This window comes from Electrophorus electricus, chromosome 11, assembly GCF_013358815.1.
Source record: "Electrophorus electricus isolate fEleEle1 chromosome 11, fEleEle1.pri, whole genome shotgun sequence".
In the NCBI taxonomy this organism is placed as follows: domain Eukaryota; kingdom Metazoa; phylum Chordata; class Actinopteri; order Gymnotiformes; family Gymnotidae; genus Electrophorus; species Electrophorus electricus.
In genome coordinates, this window is record NC_049545.1 from 274024 (window position 1) to 295227 (window position 21204).

At 48.2% G+C, this 21204-nt stretch overlaps 1 protein-coding gene across 4 annotated transcripts; it reads right to left on the minus strand.

The window, feature by feature from the left end:
* Window positions 1–1495: 1495 nt before the first annotated feature.
* Window positions 1496–19938, minus strand: eif3s10 (eukaryotic translation initiation factor 3, subunit 10 (theta)). Of its 4 annotated transcripts, none has more exons than XM_027023750.2 (22): window positions 19754–19938; window positions 18876–19066; window positions 18413–18549; window positions 17542–17705; window positions 16964–17163; window positions 16518–16726; window positions 14840–15011; window positions 14449–14553; window positions 14269–14367; window positions 8441–8557; window positions 7559–7744; window positions 6954–7301; window positions 6718–6822; window positions 6338–6451; window positions 5210–5332; window positions 4893–5046; window positions 4439–4617; window positions 4282–4367; window positions 2954–3402; window positions 2501–2633; window positions 2146–2306; window positions 1496–2044 (listed from the first exon to the last, which is right to left on the minus strand). In XM_027023750.2, exons 1-22 carry the CDS (start codon window positions 19800–19802, stop codon window positions 1875–1877), a joined length of 3651 nt encoding a protein of 1216 aa, XP_026879551.2. In that variant the 5' UTR covers window positions 19803–19938; the 3' UTR covers window positions 1496–1874. The 4 variants fall into 4 exon arrangements, with proteins under 4 accessions (XP_026879551.2, XP_026879552.2, XP_026879550.2 ...); XM_027023751.2 differs by having other exon boundaries at window positions 4282–4364; window positions 19754–19937; XM_027023749.2 differs by having other exon boundaries at window positions 2954–3405; window positions 4282–4364; window positions 19754–19937.
* Between the last annotated feature and the right edge of the window lie 1266 nt (window positions 19939–21204).

Consider the following 21204-nt stretch of genomic DNA (forward strand, 5'->3'; position numbering starts at 1 on the left):
TCCATTCCCCAACGGCTTGGAAACATTTTATGCTCTACATAGTTATTGGCTTCGTTTTTCCAAAATACGACTGAGAAGACGAATGATGCAGGGGCACGTTTCAGGCACATTTTAAAAAGACAAACAGCAGCAGGTCGCAGAGTCACCGTTTGTAAATGCGCGGGTCTGCTTTTAATTTAAGGAAGTTCACGCGCTAAGAACCATGGTCAAACTTAAGGAAAAAGGTTTTTAGCAAACATAGAGGTTTAATCCAGTTTGGGAGTTCATAACCTCTGGCGTGGGAATTTAGGGACTAATTGTTGGGATTATTGACCGTAACTAGGGATTTTCTACTAAAACGTAACAAAACAATGAACTATGACGTCCTTTAGTGATAAAATGTTTAATGCTGTTCTATTCATTTCTTTGAAAGCGATATTAAGCGTTAAAGCCGTCACCCTCACGTGCTGGATGAGCTGAGGAAGCCCCGCTCTCCACGTTGGAGATCAAACTGAGGACAATGGACGTTTCAGAATCAGGTTTGAGGATTAAAACGTAACAGAGCGATAGCATGCGTGTGGTCCTGTGTTCTGCTTACCATAAGGAAGACTGAATTAATTTGAAAAATTAGATGCATGTCCAATATATACTCTACTTTCGACCACGTGTTTTAACAATCCAACGTTCTTCTACAATGATGACGTCTGGAAGTGGCGGCAAAGCGCGCTGAATATAGAGGAGATTTTATTATTACACGCTGAATATAGATGAAACTTGATTATGACGTTGGGACTATAGATGAGATTTGATTATGACGCGTTGAATACAGATGGGATTTGATTATGATGGTTACTTTCCCTTAAAATACCGTGATGCAAGATCATTATGTTCCTTAAGCATACGTTTAAATGCGACTTGCATAAATGTACTTAAGGTCAAACAAAAATAGTGTCACCAGGTTTTAACTTTAGGTCGTTTATTAATTTAGGTTTTGTCACTGTCCATTTGGAAATTGAGATTAATGTAATTGCTGGATATTTGGCCGTCGATCCTACAGACTGTTCTACTGCCGTTTCATTATGTAAAACATATATTCCACGTGAAAAACATTAAACACGACTACTATACACAGCGCGTACTGGACATCACTATTCTGCGTCACCAAATCCAACGGGGCCATTATATGAACCGTGTGCAGTAGGTGTGGAAACGTGTTTATTGCTATGAACTGCTACCAGTAGTTTAATTATGAATTTGGTTACTCAACAAAATTTGAATAGGTCAACAAAATGCACGCCATAGCTAAAAATACCACGTGCTTCTGTTTGTCCGGCAATAAGATTCAATCTGTGCGCGAACACAAGTTGGCAACAACTACCACCTAGCGGCAAAACGGAGCAAGAAGTTTAATCTTAACACACTGCAAGAGATGCCTAGTATCGCTGACAAATGTAATTCATGTATCATGGTACGTTGTGGTACGTCTGTTCTTGAGAAATAAGTCAAACTAATGCAATTTGTCGAGCAAATAACTTTATTAATAAAGTATTAATTTTTCTAAAAAGCACTAAGCCATGGCAGAAGCAGCAGTGAGTGCATGATGGTCTGTCATGATACACTGACATCCACTACAGAAATGATCACAACACACCGGTCTCTGTTATTTAATTTTTTATCTGTATAGAATTGGCCAATATTCCCCCACACTGGTTCAGGAAACATGTTGACACCAGTGTAATACTAAAGCATGCACAACAAAAAGGGAATGGTCTACTCTGAGCTGGAAGTCAAAACACCCCCTCCCCAAAAACAAAAAAAAGGAGTTACATTGCCACAGATTTTGTAACCTCTAGTAGACAGGAGCTACAGAGGCCCAGAGGGGACAGAGAGCGCCTCTAGCGACGGACTGTAGTCCAGCCGTCGTCGTCTGTCTCATTCTTGGTGCGCCGTGGGTTGTCTTTGTCCTTGTCAGAGCGCCAGGAGTTCTTGTCCCCGTCACGATCTCGGGTTCGAGGGACAGCGTCCCGTTCATCTCTCCGTTCCTCACCACGACGCCACGATCCCCCTTGAAACAACATTTCAAAAATATGTTTTGGAGGGGGGGGGCTGTGCAGGTATATTTCTTCATTTGCTAACTTAGACACACACAATCAATCTAGATGTTACCATCATCATGTTCTCTGTGGGAGCTGCGCTGATCACGATCATCTCTGCGATCTCTCATATCACGGCGGTCACGCCGATCTTCACGGTCAAAGTCCTCACGGCGAGAGTCCCGCCAGCTAGACGGCTCATCACCAGCAGGTCTTCTCCAACCTCCCTCCTCCCTGCATGCACACAGACACACATGCAGACATGCACACGGACGCATGTACACACGCACGTTTAAGCAACATATTTGATCTAGTACATGCATATGCTAAAACCATTACAGGGACAAACCAACCATGAAAATATTTAAAATCAGACAGAAGAGTCAACTGCAGATAATTTGACCTTCTGGGAGCAAACAATCAGGTACCTGGGAGGTCGACGATCTCTAAAGCGCTCGCCATCAAACCGGTCGTCTCCATCACCGTCGTCATCAAGACCAGCAGAGTCACGAGGCGGACCCCAGCTCTCCTCACGGGCCTTCTCCCTTTCTCTCCATCCACCTACACATAATAGGCATATGTCAAAGTGAGAAGTCATACAGACTGACCACAAGAGGGCGGTTTGATCTCCGCTCAAAATGCATACAAAGAGCGAACTTTATCAGTAACGATTAGTATTAGTTATATAATAAATACAATGTGATAACTAACATATGGTTGAGGTAAAAGACAGCACAGTAAAATTAACTTGTCAATGAATAATTAAATTGTAAAAATATACTTTATGCAATCTCTGTGATATTCTTCTCATCAACATCTGCACTACAGGCAAGGCAATAAAATAAAACTAAACTCAATAAGAGAATCACATGATTCCATACCTGGTCTGCCCAAAGGTTTCCAAGGCCTGGAGTCATCACGGTGTGGGCCAGAGTCATCCAGGCCCCTTCTACCCCCTCGCTCTTCATCACCTCCTCTCCTGGGACCCCAGTCTTCATCAGCTCCACGTCGAGGACCTCTTGGTTCATCCAAGCCCCGTCTTGGCCCGCGCTCGTCATCCCCACCGCGCCGTGGGCCCCGGTCGTCATCCCCACCGCGCCGTGGGCCCCGGTCGTCATCCCCACCGCGCCGTGGGCCCCGGTCGTCATCCCCACCGCGCCGTGGGCCCCGGTCGTCATCCCCACCGCGCCGTGGGCCACGGTCGTCTTCATATCCACGGCGGAGGCCACGGTCATCAGAGCCACCGCGGCGAGGACCGTCACCTCCCCTCCTGAAGGAAGACTCACGATCCTCATGCTCATGGTCATCACGGCCTTCCTGACGCCAGTCCCTGCTTTTAAAAATAAATTAAAAAGAGGAACACTAATAAATCAGAGGAGCAGATTCAAGAGCCCCGACCACAGAGGAAACGAAGATCCAACATGTGTCAAAGGTAGAACAGACTAAAGGATGAAGTGTGTGTGATTATGAGTGACACTCAGTGAGTCAAGTCCATTATAAAGCGACTAATTTCTAACCCGTATTTCAAGCTGAGAACAGGCTCAAAAGACAACTCTGAAAAACTAAACCAGCAACGGTAACACGAGAAGAAAAGAACAATTTACCACTCAGATAAAGTGTGAGGGTTGTAAAACCCTGGTGCACACACCACTCTGTAGGAGGACGCCTCCACACTCACCACTCTGTAGGAGGACGCCTCCACACTCACCACTCTGTAGGAGGACGCCTCCACACTCACCACTCTGTAGGAGGACGCCTCCACACTCACCACTCTGTAGGAGGACGCCTCCACACTCACCACTCTGTAGGAGGACGCCTCCACACTCACCACTCTGTAGGAGGACGCCTCCACACTCACCACTCTGTAGGAGGACGCCTCCACACTCACCACTCTGTAGGAGGACGCCTCCACACTCACCACTCTGTAGGAGGACGCCTCCACACTCAACACTCTGTAGGAGGACGCCTCCACACTCAACACTCTGTAGGAGGACGCCTCCACACAACACTCTGTAGGAGGACGCCTCCACACAACACTCTGTAGGAGGACGCCTCCACACAACACTCTGTAGGACGCCTCCACACTCAACACTCTGTAGGAGGACGCCTCCACACTCAACACTCTGTAGGAGGACGCCTCCACACTCAACACTCTGTAGGAGGACGCCTCCACACTCAACACTCTGTAGGAGGGCGTCTCCACACTCACCTCTCTGTAGTAGGGCGTCTCCAGTCAGACTCGCCGACATCGGCCCGTCTCCTCCAGCCTCCCTCATCCTTTTCACCCCAGTCCTGCTGAAACACACCGTCTGTTACGTTCAAACACAGACACCCATGTCTGTCTGTGTGCGTGTAGGTGTCTGTACTTTAGTCTTCTCCTCAGGGCCCCTCCTCTCCTCCTCTCTGCGGCGTTCCCGTTCCTCTATCTCCTGCTGTCTAGCACGCTGCTTCCTCTCCTGCTCCTCCAGTTTGCGGAGACGCTCCTGGTATTCCCGCTCTTCCTCCTCACGCTGCTCCTGTTCACGCCGCTCACGCTCCTCACGCTCTACACATGCACACAGGTACACTTTTTAAAATGACTCCTGATTACTCTGGATACTCAAATCTAACAATACAAACTTGCAAAATTACAGTATTGAAACAACAGTAAACAACAGAACCTGATTAATGGGGACAGTGTTTACATGAGCAGAGCCGCACAGTTAGTGAGCAGAACCTTTATTATACAAGCTCACAGTAAGCTGTACTTTGTGTCAAATTGAGAAATGTCTTTACTCCCGTGAGGTTGCACGGGCTCTGGCACCTCCATGAGGTCATTACCTTTCTTCAGCTGCTCCTCACGGATCCTCTGAGCCTCCTCCTCTCTCTGACGGTAGTAGGCGTTTCTACGTTCCTCTTTTCTCTGTTTTTTCCGTTCCTCCAGGCGCTTCTTCCTCTCTTCCACCAATCGCTCCTGAAACTGCTTCAGTTTTTCCTGAAGAAAAAAAATATATAGAAGAAACGAAGATTTTTAATAGAACTGGAGTTTCTGACATGTACACAACCACACTGTTCACACGTACACAGCCATTCAGATGCTACAGCTGACCTGAGAACTGCAGTCTCCTGGCCACATCATTCCATTAGGAGGGTTTTACCTCATAGATGAAGCTTCGAGCTGCAGTTATTTTGGACACAAAGTTCTCTTTATCCTCCATCATCCTGGACATCCTCTTCTTGTGCTCCAGGGCTTTTTCACGCTCCACTTTCATGTTGTTAATCTGTAACGCAGATGTGCACAACACGTTTAACGAAGTGTAGACTCGGTGGTGCTGATGGATACCACTGCTGTCAGTGCCCTGCCACTGTTAGTCAGCAAACCAGTGACACTTCTTCCTCCACAGGACAAGAACTCAACCCATTTTTTCCCAGTTACCACCACATATAAGCAGAGCGGCGAATTCCCTCTGACTAACAGAACATAGACAGCAGTCAGAATGCTTGCCCAGATTCACGGCAAGTGGAGAACAGCATCTTCTGACAGTAGGACATGACCTAGAACAATTTGATTTAAAAGTTTCAGAGACTTAAACCAGCTTGAAAAAAACTTCGAAGAAAGGTGTGAAATGCAGGATATGGGGCTTCCCAACTTCACACAGGCCAAACGAGACTTAAAACTCAGGTAATTCAATCCACATGGTTCTGAAACAGTGTTCACTAATCACGTAATGAGGGTCAAGGGAACTACCGTTGATCAAATCCCTTCATTCAGAAGACATTGTGCATTTTGTCTCTCGACACCTGGGCATTTAGACAGTTCCACAGGTGTATGTGTAACCTGTATTTAATAGCACTCACTAGGAGTATCTTGCTGATATTTGGCTGATGCTGGCCGAACAGCTTGCTGAGTTCACTGGGTTGGGTAATGTTAGCTGAGGTAATCAGGATAACCAACATTAGCTAACTCAGTAAAAGCTGAAAAGCTGAATTTGTTTTCAGGCTGGTTTGACAACTTTTCTGAATGTTACTTCCACACTGTTGATAGTTTTCAGTTTTCAAACTTGAATAGCCATCAATGACAAGTGAACTCTGACAGATCTTGATGAGACACAGAAGGCATGACGGGTAAATTTTCGTCAACTGTTGATTTCCTGTGTATTATAATCTGTTATACACTACTTCCTGTGTTATTTAAAGGTTCCCTTTAAACTTCACTGCCTACAGTCTGGAATCTCCCCTAATGGAGGCAACACTAGCGTTTTCAAGGTGGCGGTGAAATGCCTCACCCTCTCCTCCTCCTGAAGTTCCCACAGGTCCATGTCCTTCACACGTTGCTCCTCGTACGCCTTCTTTATGAGGGGGATCTCCTCCAATCGCTTGGCCCGCTCAAAGTAGTCAATCTGAAACACGTAACACATGCAATATTCGACTCCGAGATGTGATGCTGGCTTGACAAGCCATCAGTTTCTCAACTGCAGACATTCTGAGTTTTGTAAAGTGAAATCTATAAAACTTTGCTTTGAGTGAAACGTAAGCCTGTTAAATACCCCAACACAGAAGGTCTGAGTGACAGCAGGGAACTGCCTGATTAATTATCAATATGTTTATAACAGAAAGAACAAAAGGAGCACTATAACAGTTCTATATATAATTTGCGTAGCTTCACCTTCTTCTCCTGGTTCTTCAAGCGTTCCTGCAGCTCCTTCTTCTCCTTCTCGAGCTGCTCCACCTGTTTGGCCATGATGAAATCAGGATCCAGCTCCTCCAGATCCTACACACGCACACACACGCGCACGCACGCACGCACGCACGCACGCACGCACACACACGTTAGCACCAAAATCATCACATGCCTGCCCACAGCAGGTGTCAGATTTGTCCCCAGTGTCCTGCGTCTTGTACCTCAATATCAATGTCCTTGAAGGCCTTGGCACCCAGCTCTGTCTTCTTAATCTGCTCAAGCCGCTCACGCACTGTCTTCTTCTTGATCTGCTCGTGCTCCTGCATGATGCGCTCCTTCTCGCGCTCCTTGGCCTCCTGACGTAGACGTTCCTCCTCAGCCTTGCGCACCTTCTGAAGCTCCGCCTCTCGCTGCTCTAGCTCTTCCTTCTCCCGCTGGATGTTTAGGCTCTCCAGGCGCTCCTTGCGCTCCTCGATGGTCTGCCGGCGGGCCAGGATGCGCTGGTGCTCCTTGCGAGCGTTCTTAAGGTAGGCAGCAATGGCTTGCAGGCTGTGCTCCTCACGCTCTTGCTACAAGGCATGGGGGCACGTACAGCCCGAGTGGGGCAAAGAACAGGAGTGGGGCACTTAGAATGTGGAGCACTATACAGGAGACACTGAGACTCCGACCAGAACACAGACTTGAAAACAAAGACCAGAATTTTGACTAAATTACATTTCCCCTCTTGCATTCATTCATAATTTTATTTATCCCATAGAACATTCTGTAATCTTGTTTTTAAAATGTTTTCTATAAGTGCATTTAAAGAGCACCACTGCTTTCTTACCAGAATGGAGGCAGGTTTGATGATCTGAATGGCCTTGGACAGGGCAGATGACATGGCGGTGAGCTGGTTGCGTATCTGCTCGGAGGGCATATTCTGCAGGAACGGCCCGACGGGGGAGTCCTCTTTAGTCGAGTAGTTCAGGTCAGAACCGAAGCTCAATGTGCGAGTCGTATGGTCAATGCGCACCTGAATCACCAAAACAACGGGCATCAACACATAAGAACCCGGCCTGTTCTGTAGCGTGAAGTAATACAAAAATTAATGAGGAACCCAAATCACTGTGTGACCAAAATGAATTTCTGCAGTACACAAAAGATGGATGATGAAGTCCTACTACTTCTGCCAGATATTCCAGTAAGTGACCAGAACTATATCTGTGGTATACTGCATGCAATCATACAACAGTGTCAGAAAATCTTTTTGTATGAGCAGATTCTTCATACATTCACGTGGAATAGCATCATGGTTTGCGGATGTTGCATACTGGATACTATATCGCACACTACTACAGGGACCAATATGCAGTATAACGTATGTCGTATGCTATTTCAAACATAACCTTTTATGTATAAATTTAGAGCACAGAGGCTGAAGGTTCAAATTTACTCAATGGATCTTTGATAGTCAAACATCTTAGTTTACAATCATAAGTCTGACAGTACCTACTACTAGGTTATTTCAAGCATTTACTCAGAAATTGCAATTTATTTTTTCTATTCAACAATAATTTAAACCTGTAAATATGGCTACACATGAAAATGATGGTGCTAATCCATGCAAATAATAAATCACTAATGACATTTTAAATACAATGTAATAAACATGGAAATAATAATAATAATAATAATGAATATGTAAAATGTGCAAATATCATAACTGCACCTGGAGGTCACAGTGCCGTGCAGCGTCGACGATTGAACGCTCAAGCTGGAAGGTGTCCACGAAGGGTACGAGTGAGGCCAGCCGGCTGAACTCAATGCTCTGGTAGATCTGAGCCACCTGACACACACAGACACACAAACACACAGTGGGCGTGTGTGCGCAACTGGGGTGCGCAGGGGGGGACGGGTGTGTGTGCGCGTGCCGGGGACTGGAATGCACAAGGGGGAGGACGGGTGTGCGTGCGCGACTGGGGTGCGCAAAGGGGGGGGGGGGCAGGTGTAAGTGCGTGTGCGCGGGAATGGGGTGAGCGGGGGGGTGGTATGCGTGTGTGTGTGCATGCGTGCGCGCAGGCGGTGTGCGTGACTGGGGTGCGGAAGGGGAGGGCCGGTGTCCTAGTGTGACACAGAGGGACGCAGAGGTGCGCGCGTGACACCGAGGTGCGCAGAGGTGTGTGTGTGTGTGTGTGTGTGTGTGTGTGTGTGTGTGTGTGTGTGTGTGTGAGACACCGAGGTCCGCAGAGGTGTGTGTGTGTGTGTGTGTGTGTGTGAGAGACACCGAGGTCCGCAGAGGTGTGTGTGTGTGTGTGTGTGTGTGTGTGTGTGTGAGAGACACCGAGGTCCGCAGAGGTGTGTGTGTGTGTGTGTGTGTGTGTGTGTTTGTGAGTGAGACACCGAGGTCCGCAGAGGTGTGTGTGTGTGTGTGTGTGTGTGAGACACCGAGGTCCGCAGAGGTGTGTGTGTGAGACACCGAGGTCCGCAGAGGTGTGTGTGTGTGTGTGTGTGTGTGTGTGTGAGACACCGAGGTCCGCAGAGGTGTGTGTGTGTGTGTGTGTGTGTGTGAGAGACACCGAGGTCCGCAGAGGTGTGTGTGTGTGTGTGAGACACCGAGGTCCGCAGAGGTGTGTGTGTGTGTGTGAGACACCGAGGTCCGCAGAGGTGTGTGTGTGTGTGTGAGACACCGAGGTCCGCAGAGGTGTGTGTGTGTGTGTGTGACACCGAGGTCCGCAGAGGTGTGTGTGTGTGTGAGACACCGAGGTCCGCAGAGGTGTGTGTGTGTGTGTGTGTGTGTGTGTGTGTGAGAGACACCGAGGTCCGCAGAGGTGTGTGTGTGTGTGTGTGTGTGTGTGTGTGTGAGACACCGAGGTCCGCAGAGGTGTGTGTGTGAGACACCGAGGTCCGCAGAGGTGTGTGTGTGTGTGTGAGACACCGAGGTCCGCAGAGGTGTGTGTGTGTGTGTGAGACACCGAGGTCCGCAGAGGTGTGTGTGTGTGTGTGAGACACCGAGGTCCGCAGAGGTGTGTGTGTGTGTGTGAGACACCGAGGTCCGCAGAGGTGTGTGTGTGTGTGTGAGACACCGAGGTCCGCAGAGGTGTGTGTGTGTGTGTGAGACACCGAGGTCCGCAGAGGTGTGTGTGTGTGTGTGAGACACCGAGGTCCGCAGAGGTGTGTGTGTGTGTGAGACACCGAGGTCCGCAGAGGTGTGTGTGTGTGTGAGACACCGAGGTCCGCAGAGGTGTGTGTGTGTGTGAGACACCGAGGTCCGCAGAGGTGTGTGTGTGTGTGAGACACCGAGGTCCGCAGAGGTGTGTGTGTGTGTGAGACACCGAGGTCCGCAGAGGTGTGTGTGTGTGTGAGACACCGAGGTCCGCAGAGGTGTGTGTGTGTGTGTGAGACACCGAGGTCCGCAGAGGTGTGTGTGTGTGTGTGAGACACCGAGGTCCGCAGAGGTGTGTGTGTGTGTGTGAGACACCGAGGTCCGCAGAGGTGTGTGTGTGTGTGAGACACCGAGGTCCGCAGAGGTGTGTGTGTGTGTGAGACACCGAGGTCCGCAGAGGTGTGTGTGTGTGTGAGACACCGAGGTCCGCAGAGGTGTGTGTGTGTGTGAGACACCGAGGTCCGCAGAGGTGTGTGTGTGTGTGAGACACCGAGGTCCGCAGAGGTGTGTGTGTGTGTGAGACACCGAGGTCCACAGAGGTGTGTGTGTGTGTGAGACACCGAGGTCCGCAGAGGTGTGTGTGTGTGTGAGACACCGAGGTCCGCAGAGGTGTGTGTGTGTGTGAGACACCGAGGTCCGCAGAGGTGTGTGTGTGTGTGTGAGACACCGAGGTCCGCAGAGGTGTGTGTGTGTGTGTGAGACACCGAGGTCCGCAGAGGTGTGTGTGTGTGTGAGAGACACCGAGGTCCGCAGAGGTGTGTGTGTGTGAGAGACACCGAGGTCCGCAGAGGTGTGTGTGTGTGAGAGACACCGAGGTCCGCAGAGGTGTGTGTGTGAGAGACACCGAGGTCCGCAGAGGTGTGTGTGTGTGAGACACCGAGGTCCGCAGAGGTGTGTGTGTGTGAGACACCGAGGTCCGCAGAGGTGTGTGTGTGTGAGACACCGAGGTCCGCAGAGGTGTGTGTGTGTGTGTGTGTGTGTGTGTGTGTGTGTGTGTGTGTGTGTGAGACACCGAGGTCCGCAGAGGTGTGTGTGTGAGACACCGAGGTCCGCAGAGGTGTGTGTGTGTGTGAGAGACACCGAGGTCCGCAGAGGTGTGTGTGTGTGTGAGAGACACCGAGGTCCGCAGAGGTGTGTGTGTGTGAGACACCGAGGTCCGCAGAGGTGTGTGTGTGTGAGACACCGAGGTCCGCAGAGGTGTGTGTGTGTGAGACACCGAGGTCCGCAGAGGTGTGTGTGTGTGAGACACCGAGGTCCGCAGAGGTGTGTGTGTGTGAGACACCGAGGTCCGCAGAGGTGTGTGTGTGTGTGTGTGTGAGACACCGAGGTCCGCAGAGGTGTGTGTGTGTGTGTGTGTGTGTGTGTGTGTGTGTGTGTGAGACACCGAGGTCCGCAGAGGTGTGTGTGTGTGTGTGAGACACCGAGGTCCGCAGAGGTGTGTGTGTGTGAGACACCGAGGTCCGCAGAGGTGTGTGTGTGTGAGACACCGAGGTCCGCAGAGGTGTGTGTGTGTGTGTGTGTGTGTGTGTGTGTGTGTGTGTGTGAGACACCGAGGTCCGCAGAGGTGTGTGTGTGTGTGTGAGACACCGAGGTCCGCAGAGGTGTGTGTGTGTGTGAGAGACACCGAGGTCCGCAGAGGTGTGTGTGTGTGTGAGAGACACCGAGGTCCGCAGAGGTGTGTGTGTGTGAGAGACACCGAGGTCCGCAGAGGTGTGTGTGTGTGTGTGTGTGTGTGTGTGAGACACCGAGGTCCGCAGAGGTGTGTGTGTGTGAGAGACACCGAGGTCCGCAGAGGTGTGTGTGTGTGTGTGTGTGTGTGAGAGACACCGAGGTCCGCAGAGGTGTGTGTGTGTGTGTGTGTGTGTGTGTGTGAGAGACACCGAGGTCCGCAGAGGTGTGTGTGTGTGTGTGTGTGTGTGTGTGTGAGAGACACCGAGGTCCGCAGAGGTGTGTGTGTGTGTGTGTGTGTGTGTGAGAGACACCGAGGTCCGCAGAGGTGTGTGTGTGTGTGTGTGTGTGTGTGTGTGTGAGAGAGACACCGAGGTCCGCAGAGGTGTGTGTGTGTGTGTGTGTGTGTGTGTGTGTGTGTGTGTGTGTGTGTGTGTGTGTGTGTGTGTGTGTGAGAGACACCGAGGTCCGCAGAGGTGTGTGTGTGTGTGTGTGTGTGTGTGTGTGTGTGTGAGAGAGACACCGAGGTCCGCAGAGGTGTGTGTGTGTGTGTGTGTGTGTGTGTGTGTGAGAGACACCGAGGTCCGCAGAGGTGTGTGTGTGTGTGTGTGTGTGTGTGTGTGTGTGAGAGAGACACCGAGGTCCGCAGAGGTGTGTGTGTGTGTGTGTGTGAGAGACACCGAGGTCCGCAGAGGTGTGTGTGTGTGTGTGTGTGTGTGAGAGACACCGAGGTCCGCAGAGGTGTGTGTGTGTGTGTGTGTGTGTGTGTGTGTGTGTGTGAGAGACACCGAGGTCCGCAGAGGTGTGTGTGTGTGTGTGTGTGTGTGAGAGACACCGAGGTCCGCAGAGGTGTGTGTGTGTGTGTGTGTGTGTGTGTGAGAGACACCGAGGTCCGCAGAGGTGTGTGTGTGTGTGTGTGTGTGTGTGTGAGAGACACCGAGGTCCGCAGAGGTGTGTGTGTGTGTGTGTGTGTGTGTGAGAGACACCGAGGTCCGCAGAGGTGTGTGTGTGTGTGTGTGTGTGTGTGAGAGACACCGAGGTCCGCAGAGGTGTGTGTGTGTGTGTGTGTGTGTGTGTGAGAGACACCGAGGTCCGCAGAGGTGTGTGTGTGTGTGTGTGTGTGTGTGTGAGAGACACCGAGGTCCGCAGAGGTGTGTGTGTGTGTGTGTGTGTGTGTGTGAGAGACACCGAGGTCCGCAGAGGTGTGTGTGTGTGTGTGTGTGTGTGTGTGTGAGAGACACCGAGGTCCGCAGAGGTGTGTGTGTGTGTGTGTGTGTGTGTGTGAGAGACACCGAGGTCCGCAGAGGTGTGTGTGTGTGTGTGTGTGTGTGTGAGAGACACCGAGGTCCGCAGAGGTGTGTGTGTGTGTGTGTGTGTGTGAGAGACACCGAGGTCCGCAGAGGTGTGTGTGTGTGTGTGTGTGTGTGAGAGACACCGAGGTCCGCAGAGGTGTGTGTGTGTGTGTGTGTGTGTGAGAGACACCGAGGTCCGCAGAGGTGTGTGTGTGTGTGTGTGTGTGTGTGTGTGAGAGACACCGAGGTCCGCAGAGGTGTGTGTGTGTGTGTGTGTGTGTGAGAGACACCGAGGTCCGCAGAGGTGTGTGTGTGTGTGTGAGAGACACCGAGGTCCGCAGAGGTGTGTGTGTGTGTGTGTGTGTGAGAGACACCGAGGTCCGCAGAGGTGTGTGTGTGTGTGTGAGACACCGAGGTCCGCAGAGGTGTGTGTGTGTGTGTGTGTGAGACACCGAGGTCCGCAGAGGTGTGTGTGTGTGTGTGTGAGACACCGAGGTCCGCAGAGGTGTGTGTGTGTGTGTGTGTGTGAGAGACACCGAGGTCCGCAGAGGTGTGTGTGTGTGTGTGTGTGTGTGTGAGAGACACCGAGGTCCGCAGAGGTGTGTGTGTGTGTGTGTGTGTGTGAGAGACACCGAGGTCCGCAGAGGTGTGTGTGTGTGTGTGTGTGTGAGAGACACCGAGGTCCGCAGAGGTGTGTGTGTGTGTGTGTGTGTGTGAGAGACACCGAGGTCCGCAGAGGTGTGTGTGTGTGTGTGTGTGTGTGAGAGACACCGAGGTCCGCAGAGGTGTGTGTGTGTGTGTGTGTGTGTGAGAGACACCGAGGTCCGCAGAGGTGTGTGTGTGTGTGTGTGTGTGTGTGTGTGTGTGAGAGACACCGAGGTCCGCAGAGGTGTGTGTGTGTGTGTGTGTGTGTGTGAGAGACACCGAGGTCCGCAGAGGTGTGTGTGTGTGTGTGTGTGTGAGAGACACCGAGGTCCGCAGAGGTGTGTGTGTGTGTGTGTGTGTGTGAGAGACACCGAGGTCCGCAGAGGTGTGTGTGTGTGTGTGTGTGTGTGTGTGTGTGTGAGAGACACCGAGGTCCGCAGAGGTGTGGGTGTGAGAGACACCGAGGTCCGCAGAGGTGTGTGTGTGTGTGTGTGTGTGAGAGACACCGAGGTCCGCAGAGGTGTGTGTGTGTGTGTGTGTGTGAGAGACACCGAGGTCCGCAGAGGTGTGTGTGTGTGTGTGTGTGTGAGAGACACCGAGGTCCGCAGAGGTGTGTGTGTGTGTGTGTGTGTGTGAGAGAGACACCGAGGTCCGCAGAGGTGTGTGTGTGTGTGTGTGTGTGAGAGACACCGAGGTCCGCAGAGGTGTGTGTGTGTGTGTGTGTGTGAGAGACACCGAGGTCCGCAGAGGTGTGTGTGTGTGTGTGAGTGAGATACGCAGAACACTAACCTGCTGCAGAAGTCTGAGTATGGTGTTGTTCTGGAGATGGGGGACATACTGCTGCAGATCAGGTTCCTTCTCTGCCTGGTCCTTCACCCAGTTCAGAACCTTAAACAAACAAACAAGCACAGTCAGACACATCACTGATCACCAGCATCATTGCCAGTCAAAGAGGCCCAAGAGAATTACCTTGGTGACTCGGCCACACAGCTTGAGTGGATGGAAGTCGACCTCCAGCCAGCTGTACAGCTCCTTCACCTCCGGCACAATGTACTGCAGCAGATTAAACCTCACCTGCAGCACAAACACAGGAAACACACACTAGTGACCGTGGAAACCACGGCAGGCATGCCAGTGACTGGAGAAAGCTGTGGATGCTGAATTCTACATTAATAAATGTAGAAAATACTATGCATTAAGTAATTTTTCCAATATTTCTTCTTCACATTAGGAAATTTTTCTATAAATATTGTTCACTCCTTTTTGGTGATTAAAATGACATTGCTCCTTTAAGTCAGATTTGATTGACTGCTGAAGAACAGAGCCAAGGAGACTTCCTGATTGGTTGTTGCTAGGTTACCATGTCATTGATAAGGCTCTGGCGGGTGGGCGGGGACTGCAGGCCAAGCAGCGTGGCCAGCCTGCGGTGCTTCTCCACAATGATGCCATCCATGTCCAGCAGACGGGCGATGTCTGTGCGCTCAGGGGTTATGGGGATGGACAGAGTGGCCAAGAGAACTCTGGTGGACATCCTGGGGGGGAACGAGTCACGGTGGTTATCTCCAAGACTTAAAGACCACACCCCAGATTTAAAGACAAAGTCATCTGCCACCAACAGATAATCACACCCCTCGCTCTCTGTGCATCAGGGGCACACCGCCCAAACGCACTGCCTATACACATCATATGCACTAGACATTTCACACACAGAGCGTAAAGCAGGGAAACTGTCTGTGCCTGAAGTGTGCTTCAGGGGTTCAGAGACAGAATTGAGGGCATGGAAGTTAAGAAATGAATCAGACAAAAACAAATTAAATAATATAAAAATTGATTAATGCAGAAATTAATTAATTGAATATGAAAATGATTATTTAAAAAAACTGAGTACAACACGCTGAACAATGTGAATAAAAAGAAAGTGCCCTGCATATTTAAGATGAGTTTTGGTATTTTTAGAAATTGATGACTGTTAATGACATCAGATTAATTAGAACCGAAATAGAGGAATTTAAAATATTAATCACATAAATAACAAGTAAACACAGTGGGCACCACAGTTGTTTACATTGTTGCAACTATGTGGATATGGTGACAATAGTGAAGTGGAGGCATTGTCATGTGTTAATGTTACCCAAAGCGACTTCTGAGTGAATATAGCTTGAGCAACTGAGGGTTAAGGGCCTTCCTCAGGGGCCCCATCAGTGACAATCTGGCAGTGGTGGGGCTTGAACAGGCAACCTTCCAATTACAATTTGAGCACCTTAATCACTGAGCTACCACTGCCCCCTGTGGAATAGCTGTAGAATTCTCACCATACTCAGCAAAGCCTGAGTCAGCAGCTTTTGTATGTTTAACTGTATAATGGCATATCTTTTAGCAGAATTCAGAACTATTATCTTGTTATAGAAAATTCCTCCTAACGTAAGAGTACCAAGGCTGGCACAAGTATTAACTTCCATATTTGTTGACATGCCTTGGTATTACATATAAATAATCCTGTATTTAGCATTAGGCTATCTTAGTTCAGATTTAGCCTGCAACATGCTGTATCTGCTGTGTACAAGGAAGCTCAAAATATCATCAACAGTGCAGCTTTAATATTAACACCACAGACTTTAAAAAAAAAAAAAAAAAAAAAGTCCTTGATTGTTTTGTCTTGTGAATAATGACTGGAGAACTTCACAGCGAAGTATGTTCATGCCTAACATCCTAAGAGCTAAAACACGTGTATGCACAGCTGCTCTGCGTGGTATACTTGTCTGGTACAAGTGTAGCTCCGCCCACCATGGAAGTGTCACATTAATGCTTAAGGAAACAACTTTTTTTTGGGGGGGGGGGGGGGGGGGGGGGGAAGGGAGATTCAGATAAGCAGATAGATTTGATAAATGCCTAGAATTAAAGACGACTGTTGTGCCACCGTTTAAAAACCAGCACAGTCACAGAGAAATTTAAACCATGTACACATTCCTGGCTTTCACTGTAAGGTGTGCCCTACCTAAACGTAAACTCCCACATGGACTGACAGCTTCAAAGCTCACCTCTGCATCTCCTCTTGCGTGAGATTCTTCCTCATCTCTCTGGAGAGATGGTACAGGCGGTGGAGGGTGGAGGCATGGAACAGAGCATTCCCCGACTTCCAGAACACCGTGGACACCTTGTTATAGTAGTTGGCCATGAGCTGAGGCTTGGGTGGCTTCTTCGAGAGGGCAAACAGGCCATGGATGTCCTCCACAGCCTTGAAGGCCTCCTGAAAAATCGAGGCTGATGTTTGGAACACAGCAGCTTGCTTAGGTATTTAAAACAGTTTTGGTAAAAATTTTCCTAGTATAAAAGAATTGTGTAAATATGTTTGTACTTTTTACTTAAATATAAATGCACATCTACATCAATGACCTTACACGTGGTGAAGCATGCATGCGTAAAGGAACATCCCTCATCACACTGACAGAAGTTGGCGTTAGACGTGCTGGTGGCCAGAACCCACCTGCCAGAGCTCCATGCTGATGGCACTGTCGAGCTGCACCAGGCGCGTCTCCAGGTGCATGGACTGGCTCTCAGGGTTGTTAAGGTTGATGGCTGTGCTCTGGTTGTGGTGCCGCTGGATCTGACCCAGGTGCATGCGCAGGTTATCACACAGCTTACGAAACTCCGCCTTACGGGTGTACTGAAGGCAGAACCTGAATGCTGTTGGAAGGGGCATGGGGGGGGGGGGGGTCACCAGTAATCACAATCCACCATTCAATCAACAGGATTCATTCACACATGACGCTGCCTCCTAAACCCTTGCATATGATATAAACACATCAAAGGTTTGGTGCCAATCAAAACCACAAGCATGGTTGGATGTCAGTTAAAAATTTACAATATGGGAATATTATGAAAACATTTTTGATGACGTGAATGACGTGATTAAATCAACTGCCACAGCATTAATCTTAACAGTGTTCTAACACATAAGAGTTCATCTACAAATATTCACCACATATCTGTGGCACCAGAACACAAACAAAGCCAATATCACGATCATTAAGAAGTGATCCATTGGACAGGTGCTGCACTGACCTTGCTGGGCAATATCATGGTATAACCGCTCCACCTTGGAGTTGTTTCTCAGCAGATCCAGGCACTGGCGGTATGACTCCCAGAGGAATTTGACCCACGGTGTGAGAAGCAGGCGGTCCGTGCGGTCCTGCGTGTCCTCCCCGCTCACCGCGCTCAGCAGAACACTTCCCACACACAGGAGAGCCCGTGCAATGATTATAATGATAATTAGAATGGTTATAACATTCAGCTGCACATGACTCATCCACAGCAAACACACTTACCACCTCTCTCATCACAAACGCCTACTATACTCATTGGCAACCTCTTCAAATAATCCCATTTTAAAAAGGTGCACTTTGTGCCCATGCAGAGCTGTCTACGATTACGGACTGTAGCCACCTGTTGGCATGACGACTCGGTCATGTGCTTTGCCTCCTTTCTTCACTGGTCAGTTTATGACCACAGAACCTGTACAGGGTGCTGAGCCAGTATGACATTGCTGGAGTTTTTACACATCAACAAGACTGCTGGATTGAGCAGATGCAGCCAAAAGTAGTCACTAAACAAGTTAGAGGTCAGCTAGCAAACTGTACATGACAACAGATGTGATAAAATCTCTCAAATCAATGTGTTTCTAAGAAACAAATGCTGTTAAGAATGAGGATAGTAAATGCTTTTATCTGCAAGTACTCTGCTATGGAAATGAAAAACCCCGAGGTCATATATATATTCATTATCATAGCACATGTTCATGATTATTCCAAATAAATACTCAAAACATGTAAATTAAGCCAACTCTTCTGATACTACATTTTAATTAACATTCCATTTCTTTTGACAGAAGAACTTTAAACAGAAAACATACTCTATCTGTTTGATGCTGTGTTACCTCTCTGGGGTCTGAATGTTATCCAGGTCCTCAATGTCCAACACCATCTGCTGTGACTCTTCCTTCGCTGTCTCCGTCTTCTCCTCAGCCAGTTTCAGGTACGCACGAACCACGTCCTCCAAAGACTTGATATTGACCTGAGGGGCAGAAAGTCATCCTGTCATGATTAGGGCATATGAGGAAAGGAGACTCACTACTGGTCATCAGTCATATGCTCGTTCATTCCACGCCAAACAAATAAAGAGCTAGTAGCAAATGAATAAACTAATTCAAACTGTCCTCAAGGATATCAATCATTAAATATATGATTAAGTGGATCCTTTCTTGAGGCTTCTAAATGTAAGCACAATGACGTGTTAGATATATAGCTGAAAATCCTCAGTGAAACATTACAACACATCAAAAGCACACTAGTATATGAAGTGCAACATTTCTTAATAAACATGTGCAGATATTGGCAGACCTGCTGACAAATGTTTTTGTACTGGTAGAGTCCTTCCTTGGCTAGATGGCTCTTGCGGAGGTCCACGCACAGCTCCAGATACTTGAGCATAATCGGCTCGTGGATCTTCTGCCATGTTCGATGTTTTTTGCTCTTGATGACATCATACAGCACGTCCAAAGCAGGCTGCTTCTTGCCAACCTCGAGGAACTCTGAAAATCAATTGCGTTTGAGTGATCATAAATGTTTTTAAATCATTAGACATCATTCGGAGATATGGAAACTCCAATTATACTAAACCTGCTACCATAACCATATTCACATTTAAAATGAACGGGTTGACCATGATGGGCTCTTGACTGAATTAAAAAATGCTCGCAACTGTTAGCGATTGTAGCTGATTAGCAACGTTAACCTATATAGTGTTTCCTATGCACAGATTTAAGACATCAGACTACCAGTACTGGTTTAACTGACGACTGACACGGGTAGCTAATTAGTTAGCTAACAAAATACACCAGGCAGACACGCTGTGGCCAGAAGTTGACATGGAGGAGCTAACCAGCTAATTAAGCTTCCCAGCGCAGCTAGCTGGCTAACAATCCAATCCTCGTAGCGAGGTTAGCTACACAGCTAAGTTAGCTCAAAGTAGCTACATATCTAGCTAGCCACCCAAGACTCCTTTCAACAGCGCAGTTCCCATCATTGTGCAAACAACATTCATTTGAAACGGGGAGGTAAGTTAGAAGTCCAGCCGGTATATAACTAGCTATCTGGTATAACTGCGGCTCATCGCCAGCGCTGGCGCCGTTTACCTCACAGAGGAACATGGCCGCCCACCAGTCACCGCGGCGGCACGGCTAACTGTTCGACGACACCTGCGAAAAAAAAGCACTCACCATTAGCTCGCTTCAGAGCGTTCTCCGGTCTTTGAAAGTATGCCGGCATTGTTGTAGCTTGCTAGCGGAACAAAATTCAGTTTATCGAAGTTTTGTTTTATTATTATTGATCCTGGTGGTCCATCCGCGCGAGACAACCTTCCCCCCTTCAGCAAGGTCCTGAGAAAGGAAGCGTGCACATGAGGGCTCACTGTCGATGACGACGTAAAGACCCGTATGTTCTCAGACCGCCATCTTGGTCTGTGAGTCGATACCAAAAAAAATTGATTCAATTGGATCATGACAACGGTGTCGTATGGTATCAAGTGTATGGGTTGAGAAGTTGGTGATCAAATAACTCATTGCTTTTTTTCCCGACAGTTTGGACACATATTACAGCTGTTACACATATTACAGCTGTTACATCTATTATAGCTGTTACACATATTACAGCTGTTACACCCATTACAGCTGTTACAAATATTACAGCTGTTACACCTATTATAGCTGTTACACATATTACAGCTGTTACACCTATTATATCTGTTACACATATTACAGCTGTTACACCTATTATAGCTGTTACACATATTACAGCTGTTACACCTATTATAGCTTTTACACCTATTACAGCTGTTACAAATATTACAGCTGTTACACCTATTATAGCTGTTACACATATTACAGCTGTTACACCTATTATATCTGTTACACCTATTATAGCTGTTACACCTATTACAGCTGTTACACCTATTATAGCTGTTACACATATTACAGCTGTTACACCTATTATATCTGTTACACCTATTACAGCTGTTACACCTATTATAGCTGTTACAAATATTACAGCTGTTACACCTATTATATCTGTTACACATATTACAGCTGTTACACCTATTATAGCTGTTACACATATTACAGCTGTTACACCTATTACAGCTGTTATACCTATTATAGCTGTTACACATATTACAGCTGTTACACCTATTACAGCTGTTACACCTATTATAGCTGCTACACATATTACAGCTGTTACACATATTACAGCTGTTACACATATTATAGCTGTTACAACTATTATAACATATTATACTTTTTAGTTCACACAAATCAAAATCCTGGCCAGAATAGCCAGCAGTCTGGCGATTTCTAAGTTACACATATTACTACATACATACTACATACATATTACTACTATACTACATACAACTACAAGTTGGCAAAAATACTATAATACTGTAGGTGTTACAGGTATAATAGGTGTAATACATGGTTGAAGTCTTTGTGACTGCCACACATGGGACTCAGCCTGCATGTCCATTTCCGTATCAGCAAAGTCTTGTTTTTCATCTAGTTATTAAAGTTTTTTCTTTTCTTTTTTTTTTTACAGAATGATGTTGTAGATTTTCCTTTTTTATTCCACAGCACTGGCTATGTGCCTGTCTGACCTGCTACCTATAGCTCTCGGAGAA